We start from the raw sequence: 13,049 nt of genomic DNA, 5'->3' as shown, positions 1-13,049 counted from the left end.
CATTACCAAGAAATACAGTGTTGTGCTGCACCAACTCTCTGATGCTGCAGTCAGGAGTGGCAGATGCCCTGAGCAGAGCCTCACTCAAGCGTCTCCTGGTGGCAGCAAAGTAAAGTCTGAAGGTTAGCCAGATTCCATGTGCCTCACAAATCAATCATTATTATACAGGGAGGAACTGAGGTTATGTTAACACGTTAACCCATTAATGCCGAGCGGTTCCATTTGGAACCAGCGGAAAAAAATGGATTCATAATAAAATTGTATGGTCAAATCAATATACTAGTGGATGCGTAGGTTTGATACACATCTTGTACGTGTTCTGGCAACGTTTGGTTCTGCTGCGCCGACTACTCCCTGCTCAGTTAACATTAAAAGATTGTAAGTACCGGGTGTCAGACAGGAGGGCTTAAAATGGGAAACCTTCCTATTCATTTTGAATGAATGGAAGTATTCTATGCTAAAAATTAAATTGTATTCTGCCATGATTGATTTATCATCAGTATTGTCCATTATGAATACGTATTATCCATTATGCATAACCTTGCTTGATTTACTATCGGAAAAAGTGTTGTTTGAAGAAACGTTACGTTAATGCCGAGCGGTTCCATATGGAACCAAGCTATAATTTTTCACATACAACGAAAAATAAATAGATGAACATATTTTTTGTTTATTACCATCACAAATGATAATATTCTCACAAGAAACCAAAAAAAATTTCAGTAAATAATTCTCGTCATTAATGGGTTAAGTGCAGGACGACCCACGGGTGGATGGCAGGGTCTTTTTCCAGACAAATTCTGCAATTTAGTTTTGTTTTTAATTGTGTTTGCTGACAAAAATTTATGATGGCAGTACTACCTCATTAAATTATAAAATGAAAGGAAAAAAAATAAAATTTTAGTTTTGCATCTGAACCTACAAATTTACTAGTATATTTTGAATTATAGGCCTTTTTGGCAGCAGACTTGGCCGTTTTTAGGCCAGCTGCCAGCGCTGGTGGGTCGTGCCACACGTAACGTGTTAATTTGTTTGATTAAATTTCTAACTGTTTTTATTTCTTAGGAGTTTAAATACTCCTTCAATTATTTTTATTTCTTAGGAGTTTCAATATTCAATGCATATTATTTACTATGAGATATCTTGATCCATAGCCCAGTGGTAACAGTACACCAATGTATATATTTTCCAGCCATGGAAAAGGTTGATCCTCCACCAGTCCTCGAAGTTCCTGCTATCTTCATCAAGGAGGAACCTGAAGATGAAACTGAAGAAGTATCCATCAAAGAGGAACCATTCTTATATGGAAATGAGGTAGGTGGAGTTAATGTGCAAACAAATGCTTAGAAAAGCATATGAAATTACAACATGGATTTTCAAGAAAGAAATTGGTATGATGCTATTTCCGTAATCAAATCTTCAAGGCATGAAGGAAAAGGTCTCAGTATCAAGTCTGGAATATTAAGCAATAATAATTAGGTATGAAGTACCCTTATCATGATTCAATATTTGGTTAGAAGTTATGGAGGATTTGATCTATAATTACTTGCTTTAGGTTCACTATTCTTTTTCCAAACTCATCATTTTCCCTGTAGTTATCTGTTGTAAAAAATTAAATGTGAAGGCACAACCATGAAAAACTCCAAATTTTTCCTATTGCTTGTCAATGAAAAAGATAAGCATAGAGCAGACAATTGCAAAGAATATGGTACTGGAGAATATTCATGTCAATTGATATAAGTTCCTAACTTCAGCCATGCAACATCAATGCAAATAAAAAAGTTCCTAACCCAAATATAAATGCCAATTCCAATAAGAATGTACATGATCCAATAAGAACGTCCTAAAAGTGTGTATTTGGCTCTGAAATTGCCACTTATGTTTATATATCCAGTTAATTTTGAAAACCGGCAAGTGGAATATTTGCTTTATTAGGTATTGACATGAAAAGACATTTTATAACCAGTAATTTGTGTTGCTACCACAATCATGTGCTGTTAAGAAATTAGGAACTTGTTGAAAATTCTATGAGGAGTGGTATAATATATCTTTTTTCATTGAATGCACACATCACTGCCAGCTACATCAACTTTGTCCTCCACATCCTCTCAGGCTTGTTCAACTGCACATCTCAGCCCTGCACCTGCACTCTCCTCTTGTGTGCCATGCAAGATGGAAGCTCAAGTTGAGGCTCATGACGCTTACCAAAATTCTTCACTGAACATTCCTGTTCTGTTTCCAAATGAGGTATGCATAGGTAATTTAAGATTTTTCAAATTTACATTGAACAATAAATTTTTTAGAGGTACTCCCAAGTCTTTTTTCACCACCATTGTTTCTTTTTATTGTTGATAGTATTGTATAAAATAAAATAGAAAGTACAGTATTGTATGAAATACGGGGTCATCAATATTTAGCATTACAACTTTGAGTGGTTAGAACTATGAAGTGAAACACAATTGTGAATGTTTGAAAATGTATTTATGTAGGCAGAGGTTCAGAGATACAATTCCCACAATTTCATTCAATATGTCCACCATCTGCATCAATAACGAGTTGTAGACACTTAGAGAAAGCCTTACAAGAGTCACAAATGACACTCTGCGGGATTTTGGCCCCCTCCTTCAGCAGTTTGACCTTTAGGGCGTCCAAACTGTGATGGTGAAGGGTCGAGACCTTGCTCTCAAGGTATGACCAGATCCCAAAATCCAGAGGAATCAGATCGGGTGACAATGGGGGCCATACATCTTTGGTAATGAAGTGGGGAACATTCTCAGACAGCCACTCCTGAATCGATTTGGCCCCATGGGATGGTGCAGGGTCCTGCTGGAACGACCAGGGACGTTTTTTGAAGTGCTTTCGTGCCCAGAGCAACAATGCACCAACCAACAAGGATGGCATCTCGATAGTTCTTCTGATTCAATTTCACCCCTTTGTCAACAAAAAAGAGGGGACTCCTTGTGGGCTCTGTTACGGCTGCCCAGACCATCACTGAGGTTGGGCATTGCTTCCTAGTCATCACACGGGATCCTTCATATCCATTCTTCGACCAAATTTGATCATTTTGGGAGTTGAAGTTGCGTTCAACATTGAATATTTTCTCATCACTGAAAACGAGGTTTGGCAACGTGCCATCATGAATGCGGGAAAGAAGAATCTTGGATCTTTGGAGGCGTTTGTCAACAACTTGATAAAGATTAATGAGATAATAATAATAAATAAATGATAAAGAAATAATGATAAAGATTAATGAGAAGGTGTAAACAAATGACAAATAGCGAGGACAATTATCAACAATTGATTTTGAAAAAAATGTAACGCTAAATATTGATGACCCTGTAGTATTGTATAAAATAAGTGCTGGTAGTGATACTAGGTACACGTGCCATTTTCCCTGTACATATCAATCTAACTTGTGAAATCTAATGATTTTTGAGTTTTAGAAATAGATGGTCATACATTTGATTACTCTTAAGCATGGATCAAGGATTTGATATTCAGAGTGAAGATATTGTATGCTGTTTTGTTGTGGCAACCAGTTATTGCATGCAAGGTGACATTTTGAACCATTTGGAGGTGCCGAGTTTGTGGAAGAAGTGATAGGGGTCCATATTGGACAAGCGTCAATCGTGGGAGAACAGATGGTTTAGTAGGTTTGTCGTAGAGGTAGTCCTTGTCATGTCCATGACTTCCTAAGAGGTCTTTTGGTATGTTATCGCGTTCTGAGGCTTGCGCTATGGTAGTTTTTTTTTGTGGGCGGTGAAAGGGAGCATGGCATGAAACAATATGCTTATGATTTTTTGGTTGTGTTCAACCAGAAGTTGGATTTTGTTTTGACTTGTAAGTGGTAATGGTACTGGGATGTGTGTGGTATTATGAAGGTGGTTGTCAATTTGGTGCTCTAGGTTTTGGGGATTGAAAATAATGATGCATTGTTGCTGTCAGTGCTAATGGCAAAACCATAGCCCTAATGGAAATCACTTTCCAAATTTAAAATTAATATACCTGAAATAACGTGAAATTAATGTATCTAACTTGAAACACGATTAATCATTTGCATTGCTGGTTTATCTGTGTTTGAATTGGTAAAGCAAGAATTTACAGCTTAAGTTGAGACCAGGTAATTGTAACTCATTTATTTACTTAGGCCAATTATTACCACTGAGTAATCCTTGAATGAACCAGGACTATCTCTGCAAAAGTTCACAAATTTGGGAAATTTTCGTAACAATTTTTAATTTCTAGTGCAAGATCTAACACATTTTATTGAGGATCAATCTTGAAATTCAACAGTTTACTGCAGCTGTTATCAATATGGGAGATGGTTTTACTTTGTATTTTTATCATTAGTTTGGCGAAGGTGGGTCAGCACAAGCATCAGGAGACGCTGATGTCGATGCTGACGTCTCTGGGGTGTCCAGCTCCCAGCAACACATCAGGATTGGATGTCCCCAGCGTGGATTTTTGTCTGCAGGTGCAAGCAAACTACAGCAGAACATTGATCTGGAACATCCTGCTTCAGGACCCCACCGCTGCTCTGAAGACTCCTCTAGTTCAGGGAGTGGTGTACAGCAGCACATTGATCTGGAACATCCTGCATCAGGACCCCACCGCTGCTCTCAAGACACATCTAGTTCAGGGAGTGGTCTACAGCAGCACAATGATGCTTTGCATTCGATAGAGACATCCTACAAGTTCCCTGCCCAGGAAAAATCTGTACAATGCTCCAAGTGTGATTATTCTTGCACCACAAAATATCACTTGAAAAGACATTTTCGTTTCAAACATTCAACAGAGAAACCTTTTCAGTGCTCCAAGTGTGATTATGCTTTTGCCAGAAAAGAAGACTTGAAAAAACATTTTCTTCAGCACCATTCAACAGAAAAACCTTTTCAGTGCTCCAAGTGTGATTATGCTTGCGCCAGAAAAGAAAACCTGAAAAAACATTTTCTTCGCAAGCATTCAACAGATAAACCTTTTCAGTGCTGTGAGTGTGATTATGCTTGCACCACAAAAGAAAACTTGAAAAAACATTTTCTTCGCAAGCATTCAACAGATAAACCTTTTCAGTGCTGTGAGTGTGATTATGCTTGCACCACAAAAGATACCTTGAAAAGGCATTTTCTTTTTAAACATTCAACAGAAAAACATTTTCAGTGCTCCAAGTGTGATTATGCTTGTGCTGTAAAACAAAGCTTGAAAAAACATTTTCTTTGCAAGCATTCAACTGAAAAACCTTTTCAGTGCTCCAAGTGTGATTATGCTTGCGCCACAAAAGGGTACTTGAAACAACATTTTCTTTCCAGGCATTCAACAGAAAAACCTTATCAGTGCACCGAGTATGATTATGCTTACACCAGAAAAGAAAGCTTGAAAAGTCATTTTCTTCGCAAACATTCAACAGAAAAACCTTTTCAGTGCTCAAAGTGTGATTATGCTTGCGCCATAAAAGGAAGTTTGAAAAGACATTTTCTACACAGGCATCCAACAGAAAAACATTTTCAGTGCTCTGAGTGTGATTATGCTTGCACAACAACTTGGAACTTGAAAAGTCATTATCTTTCAAAGCATTCTACAGAAAAATCTTTTCAGTGCTCCGTGTGTGATTATGCTTGCACAACGAATTGGAACTTGAAAAGACATATACTTTGCAAGCATTAAACAGAAAAACTTTTTCAGTGCATTGAGTGTGATTATGCTTGCACCAAAAAAATTGACTTGGAAAAACATTTTCTTTCAAAGCATTCAACAGAAGAGCCTTTTCAGTGCTCTGAGTGTAATTATGCTAGCACCAGAAAAGGTGACTTGAAAAGTCATATTCTTTGTAAGCATTCAACAGAAAAACCTTTTCCGTGCTCTGAGTGTGATTATGCTTGCATAAAAAAAGTGACTTGAAAAACATTTTCTTTCCAAACATTCAATAGAAAAACCTTTTCAGTGCTCGAAGTGTGATTATGCTCGCGCCTTAAAAGGAAACTTGAAAATTCATTTTCTACGCAGGCATTCAACAGAAAAAGACCCATCTGTGCTTTAAGTGTGACGATATGTATGTCAATAATGTGTGTGAACTGCATCTGCTCTCCAGAGGCCATCAGAAACTGCTTCAGTGACCCAGGTGTGAGGATGCATGTGAATGTAGGAAGCTTGACACAAAAATTGAGTGCAAAACATTTGATCTTTTGAGACAACATGACCAAGCTATGTAGAGTACCTAACCTAAGGCACCCACTGCCAACCAGGAAGAGGTTCTTAGCTGTTCAATGTCCCTCGAATTTGGCAGTTTCTTGTTACAGCATGGATATGAAATAGAATAACGAAGCCAAGATGACAACGACCGCAGATGCGCAGTCATAGCAGTCAAAACATTAATATTTGAATAAGATAGGTCATGTACATAGAAATAGGAGTTAAAATAGATATAGTGGTTGTTATTGACATCTCAGTGCATAACAGAATTTTCTAAAATGTGTTGTGTGAGATCGGATTTCGTTTTGAATATAAAATGAAACTTTTAATGGTGATGGAGAGCAAGTGCTTTTTGCTTGTTGGCGCTTTAATGCTACTGTATTTTTATATCAGCAGGCATTTTTCTTGAAGCCTTCTTGAGGGGCTGGCAAGCGTCAGTGTTGTGAGAGTGACAGTCATGCTCCTAGGGTAACAGTGTTGCTGTTATTGCCAGGTTTGCTAACTGACTGTTTCTAACTCTGCAGACGGTTTTTCTGGCAACAGAATACTCTTTTGTCATTGTATATATTTACTTTAACAGTAATTCAGTAATTGTTCAAATCTCTCGATGGCTTATGGTTCACTGAATTTAATATTTTTCGTTGGTGTCAACATATCTTTTACATTCGGTTTGTAGACTTTACAGAATAAGATTAGTAAACGTAACCCCCATTGTAATGATGTCATAAGTTTTAGATTTTTCTATTTTTATAAGTTGCTTATTTCCTGAAAATGGCTTGTTCATAAATCTTAGTCAATTGGAGCCTATTTTCACTGCTTTAGGACTGATTGCTTGATTTTGTTTCTTGCACTTCAAATAAAATGTACCCCTTAACTATGACAACTGTTATTTCACCGGTGAAACTAGGCGGCACTATCGTTCTCAATCACCAGATGGTCGGGAACGAGGTTGTGTCCAACCCGTTTAACCGAGCGGTTGTCCTCCTGCTGCGCTCACGACCAACACATTTGTTGCCGTCTGGATACCTGCTGTAACCAAAGCCTTGTGCTAATACAGGGTCCTCGTTTCTTGATTGTGCTTTGTCGCTGAAATCTTAATTTTTTTATTTGTAGCAGCTTAACCTGGCGTTGCCTGGTATAGACATTCTCCGAAGTTTGAGAATCTGGCTATTCCAAATCCCGCTACATCAAATCTCCAGAATTTCGATGCTAATCTTCAAACTTGAGTAAATTTTAAGAAAAGCAGCAGAACTCGACGACGAAAGTTGCAGGACAGCGAGGTGTTGCAGGCCAGAAGTCCCGACGAGAGTTGCAGGGGAGCGCAGCCGTGCTCCACCAATTTTGTGCACCAATAAGCCCTGAATCGAACGCCTTGGATCTCTCCGGGTATCCACCAATCAGCCGTGAACCACTCGGCTTTGCCCTCCTTCGGCCTCGCATAGAACCTGCCGTGCACCACCAGGCCGCGGATCGAATCTGACTTCTGGGCATCGTTAAATTACGTAATTTTACGTTCACAGCATCTGAGGTTGTGGGCAATTTAGTTTTACCGGTTCAATTGTATTTGACTCCAATGTCAGAGAATTTTAACGGCCAAGGTAACTTGAATTTTTCAATAAAAGACAGACAGAAACGTAGTGAGCGGCAGGCTGAAACTGATCGGGATAATGAGGACACAATAAATTGACAGAGAATTTATTCTCATAGCTCACGTGACCTGCAGCTTTGACTCTGGCCGTTGGACTGGTGCTTGGTGGTGTCGATGTGGCAACGTCGCTGGTTGCCTGGTCAGCAAGTGAGTAAACGCGCTCGCGTTGGCTCAAGCGTGCGCTGGCGGTGTGGGAGATCTGGGAGTGCACGTGGAGTTCAGGAGTGCACGTGGAGTTCAGGAGTGCACGTGGAGTTCAGGAGTGCACGTGGAGTCTTGGAGGTACACGTTGATTTTGGATGGCGCGTAGAGTTTACTTGATACGAGGGGGGTAGCCAATGCCGTGGTACGGAGGTGTTGCTTGTATCGCTGCCAGAGGAGAATAGACCGCGCGCTAGAGGCCTAGCTGGCGTGTTGCCACTCAGCAAACTCTAAAATCTAAATGTATTTCTACACACGTTACATGAGCTACATATTTTTAATTGTTAAATTAGTGTTGTGTGTAAAATTAGTCATGCATTTTTACTTATAAAATTAGTGGTTTGCTCTTAAATGTAAAATTAGAATTATGTGTTTTATATGTATAATTATTTATGTAGCGAGGTCCGCTACAATTTTTTGCTTGGAGGAAACTATGATGATGTGTAAATGAAAAATTTTCAATATATGACTTTTTACATTTTAAAGTCAGGCAGGCTCAGCGAACTCTAGATAGGTGTGCTAAAATTGTAGATGCAGCTCAAGCCCATGCAATATTTATGTTATCTTAGATATGATTGTTATATAATTTTAAATTAATATGACATGCTGATCGCTGATGAGCAACGGCTCCTGCTTGAATATTTTCTCATGCCATGTTTAACTTTGTGTTACAGCGCGTTTAACACGTTTACTAACCACTGACGTCCACTGACGGAATTATTTGTCAAAATGCTTTCACTGCCAGTCAAATTAGGTACTGCAAAAAAGCTGTTTCATATATTTCTAAGACCTAGGCAAAAGATATAATTTGTATGATGACAATGGCATCGCACTATAAATGGGAAGGCTAAGTTAAAAGTCGGCATAGGAGGTCTTCGTCTGGTTTCTGTGGAAGTTTTTACTCGTTGTCATCAGAACCATAAATGCATCACATGTCAAATTTGGTGAAACACTTTCTTAGTCACTGCTCGAGAATGGAACAAACGTTGCACTGAAACGTATGACAGGCCATGCAGTGTCAGGATGACCCACACAAGTGCAAAATGTGCATCGCTAAATGGTCAAGTATAGCTCATTAATATGAATAAACTTATGTATAAAACATACAACATGCGTTCATTCTATCACAAAAGAGTCGCCTGCCAAAGACCACACTGCCCTGGATGTAATGGACCATCATGATTCCTGCTTTCCTGAACGTAGCCTTCAACACTTCAAGCCGTCCGTATCATCGAACCAGCCCGCGGTCGAACGGCCACTTGTCGAAGGACGATAAATTTTGGAACAGATCTGTGCTATCTGAAACCTAACCTCAGATGCGATGAACGTAAAATTACGTAATTTAACGATGCCCGGAAGTCATATTCGATCCGCGGCCTGATGGTGCACGGCAGGTTCTATGCAAGGCCGGAGGAGGACAAAGCCGAGTGGTTCACGGCTGATTGGTGAATGTCCGGAGAGATCCAAGGCGCTCCCAGAGAGTAATGGTTGTCCACCACTGAACGTTACCCTGACTTTAGCTCGAACTGTAACTTGCGGACAACGGACTGCGACCAACCAGCCGAGGTCGCCTGTGGAACAGCATGCATCCTGCCGTGCGCCACCAGACCGTCACTTTTAGCTCACAACATCCGGGGTTAGGTTCAGAAAGCATAGTTCTGTTCCAAAATCTATCGTCCTTCGACGAGCGACTTCCACAGCTTCGCTAAATTACGTAAATTTTAGCTCACAGCATCTGAGGTTAAGTTCCAGATAGCATAGTTCTGTTCCAAAATTTATCGTCGTACGACGCGTGGCCGTTCGACCGTAGGCTGATTCGACACTCGGGACAGATACGGACGGCTCCGGCTCGCTCCGTACGGGTGGTGTAAATTTTTTTTCGCGTATTGACGACGCTGGGCCATACGACGTCAGGATATTTTCCTGTGGGCAGATTGATCTAATTCAATGGCTGTGATCTGTCTGGTGGCGTCCGGCTGATAAGGTTACAGTCAAGAAGTGTTGTAGGCTACGTTCTTCAGGGAAGGGATCATGATAGTCCATTCGAAGCACGGCAGTGGTGGTCTCCGACAGGCGTCCCTAAAGTATAAAGGCACCAATGAGGTCACGACGAAGTTAGTATTAATCCTGAATACTGCAATCACACAGTTGTCATTCCGTAGCACTGCAGGATATAATATGAAAAAGGTAATTGTTCATCATGTTTGAAATCTTTCGTTAGCGACAGTATGTTGCAATGACAAAACCAGTTTGAAGGGGAGCGCAGCCCTACACCACAAATTTAGTTCATAAACAAGCCCTAGCGCCAAGGCCTACTCTATAATGCAATAACTAAACTCAGCTCACACCCAAGAAGCTGTAGGTAACTGAGTCATCTCCATACACCAACTTTAAGGGGAGCGTCTGGGTCCCATAAAAACTTTTTTATTCATCGACGGATCACTTTGAAACTTGGAACACATATGTAAAACATAAATCTAAGACTTTTTTTGTTTGTATAAGTTTTTCGAGAAAAATGATAGAAAACGTGAAACTCTTAGAAAACGGCTAAAAATGGGATACTGTAGAAAACTATCTCCTCCTAGGATTTTCAAGCTACAACAATGACACGCATATCATTCGATGCGTAAAGACTATATCTATCGATTGGTCATTCATTTTTTTTAATTCAAATTTTTGTAGGTGGGAGAGCATTTTTCGTAAAATTTTCGAAAATTTCCCGATTTTCACCCCCCGCCAGATATATTATATATATTCACCCCCGTTATAGTTTTTATTCTTTTTTCTAAATAGAATAAAAACTATAACGAAATTCCAAAAAGTGAATGACCTATCTCTAGATATTTTATTTGCGAATCGAATGGTATATCTTTCATTGCTGTAGCTCCAAAACTGTAGGAGGAGATAGTTTTCCAGTGGCAATAAGTGTGATTGTTCAGTAGAGCCCGACAAAGTCCCGGGCGCCTCAAATTCGGCATTCAAGGTTGTAAGGATGCAAGACCAGACGATACTGAAGCTAAATCTCTGTCAAGGACGGTGGGAACGACAGAGCAAAAGCCATCCCTCACGACTGCAGAAGGGTTTCTGGAGTGGAGAGTGTGAAGACTAGCTATTTAAGATGCACTGAGGCATTTACTCACTATATTAAATGTTAAAGAACTCCACCAACCCTTGAATTTTCGCGATCTTTCCTGAACGCATAAATCAACGTACAGAGATGGTTTTGGTTCCGTTGGATAGGTCAGAATGTCAGCTTTAAGATGAGACTAAAAACCGGAAAAGCCAAATTGTCGATTTTGCACCCAGACGCTACCCGCAACACCTACCTCACTCCACAGCCTGCTGAATCAAATAGTCAATTTCCAACAGGTCCTACTCCACAGAATTTTACCCCATACTATCACTTCTTACATTTCAAGAACCCTCCGTAAATTTGTCCGAGACGTGTTTCAAGATAAGGATTCTTCCAGATCAAAGGTCAGCTAAAAGAGCTCAACAAGTACATATACGTATACTGCAATATCTAATTATACAAAACTCTAGGTTGAATAATTCTGGGTGATTCATAAAACCTGCCATCAAGGTTAGGTTTGTCCAGCAAGAATTTCATTATCAATTTATAGTATACCCGATTTACGTCTTTCAAGGGGGTTGCTTTGAATTCAATTCTGGAATTTTTGCGATGTGTGATTCAGCCGAATGTTAAACCAGCTGATTTCCTTGAGGCGTGTTATAAAGCTTTACACGGGTATACTCACAATGCTAACACATAACCCATTTTTATTCCAATATTGAATAACAAATTTTGAGAATAGAGGGATATATTGATTAAAATAACGCAGTATTTTTAGTTGAGAGCTTCTAGAATTGCGGTTTTAAGGTTTCGTGAAAATGTAATTCATTCAAATGGAATCTGATAAAGTGCCGATACACTCTGTTACAGTTGAGTTTAGTTATATTACCAGTTTAACTCATCCTAATACAGTAAATGCTGAAGCTTTTAGCTTTCGATAATATTCCGTATCATTTTCATTTCTTTTTGTAGAGTAATCAATTCATAATCGTTTGTTATTAAGCACAAGTATCTGGTGTCTCGAGGTGTTGCGCATCATCAACAAAAAGAAGTAAAAATTTAGGCGCTATTCCATTAAATATATATGTGAATGATTATTGTGAGTAAATATAAAATTTTTAATACATCACCCTTAATAGACTGAGAGGAATTTGATAGTCGATACGTGAGTGAGACGTTCCTACATTAGAAAAAAACCTCATCCGTCATTTCGTCTCTGTCCGCAAATAGGCCCAGAATCGAGGCATGGTCCAGAGTCCAGACTCCAGCAGCTGATGAGAGTGCAGGCTAGCACAGATGCTTTAGTAAGCAATGAGACCAGGTTAGCTGATACAGTTGCCCCAAAATCCTATAGTAACTGAACTGTTCTCCCCAAATGTGCCTCATGTCATGCCAAATAGAACAACAAACCTCTTGATAAGCTTTGTTCCTCATACCAGGACAATCTTGGCTTCACTGCAAATCCAAATTCCTCGCCTTCTCACTTCCCCTTTAATTTCTCCTTTCCCTCCTTGGATCAACACTGATGATCTTTTCTCAGTAGATTTTTCTCCCACAACAGTATCTGATGTATCCTCAGAGGCTGCTGTTCAAATTTTCTCTGATCTTGTTAACTCTAAATACTCAGGTCACACAGCAATTTACACAGATGGCTCCCATATCAGCACCCCAAGCCATTCTACCTCTGCCGCTTTTGCTATACCCTCAAAAGGGGTCATACTTAGCTGGAAACTTCGCTCTCCTTGGATCAACACTGATGATCTTTTCTCAGTAGATTTTTCTCCCACAACAGTATCTGATGTATCCTCAGAGGCTGCTGTTCAAATTTTCTCTGATCTTGTTAACTTTAAATACTCTGGTCACACAGCAATTTACACAGATGGCTCCCATATCAGCACCCCAAGCCATTCTGCCTCTGCCGCTTTTGCTATACCCTCAAGA

At 39.7% G+C, this 13,049-nt stretch overlaps 1 protein-coding gene across 1 annotated transcript; it reads left to right on the top strand.

Annotated features, from left to right (window-relative positions):
• Window positions 1-2,154: 2,154 nt before the first annotated feature.
• Window positions 2,155-4,809, top strand: LOC108670296. Its single transcript, XM_018157758.2, has 2 exons — window positions 2,155-2,247; window positions 4,351-4,809. Exons 1-2 carry the CDS (start codon window positions 2,243-2,245, stop codon window positions 4,679-4,681), a joined length of 336 nt encoding a protein of 111 aa, XP_018013247.1. The 5' UTR covers window positions 2,155-2,242; the 3' UTR covers window positions 4,682-4,809.
• Window positions 4,810-13,049: the final 8,240 nt, after the last annotated feature.

Source organism: Hyalella azteca, unplaced genomic scaffold (genome assembly GCF_000764305.2).
Source record: "Hyalella azteca isolate HAZT.00-mixed unplaced genomic scaffold, Hazt_2.0.2 contig1054, whole genome shotgun sequence".
Lineage (NCBI taxonomy): Eukaryota > Metazoa > Arthropoda > Malacostraca > Amphipoda > Hyalellidae > Hyalella > Hyalella azteca.
Note: the sequence above shows the minus strand (reverse complement) of the source record. Positions and strands in the feature narration are given on the sequence as shown.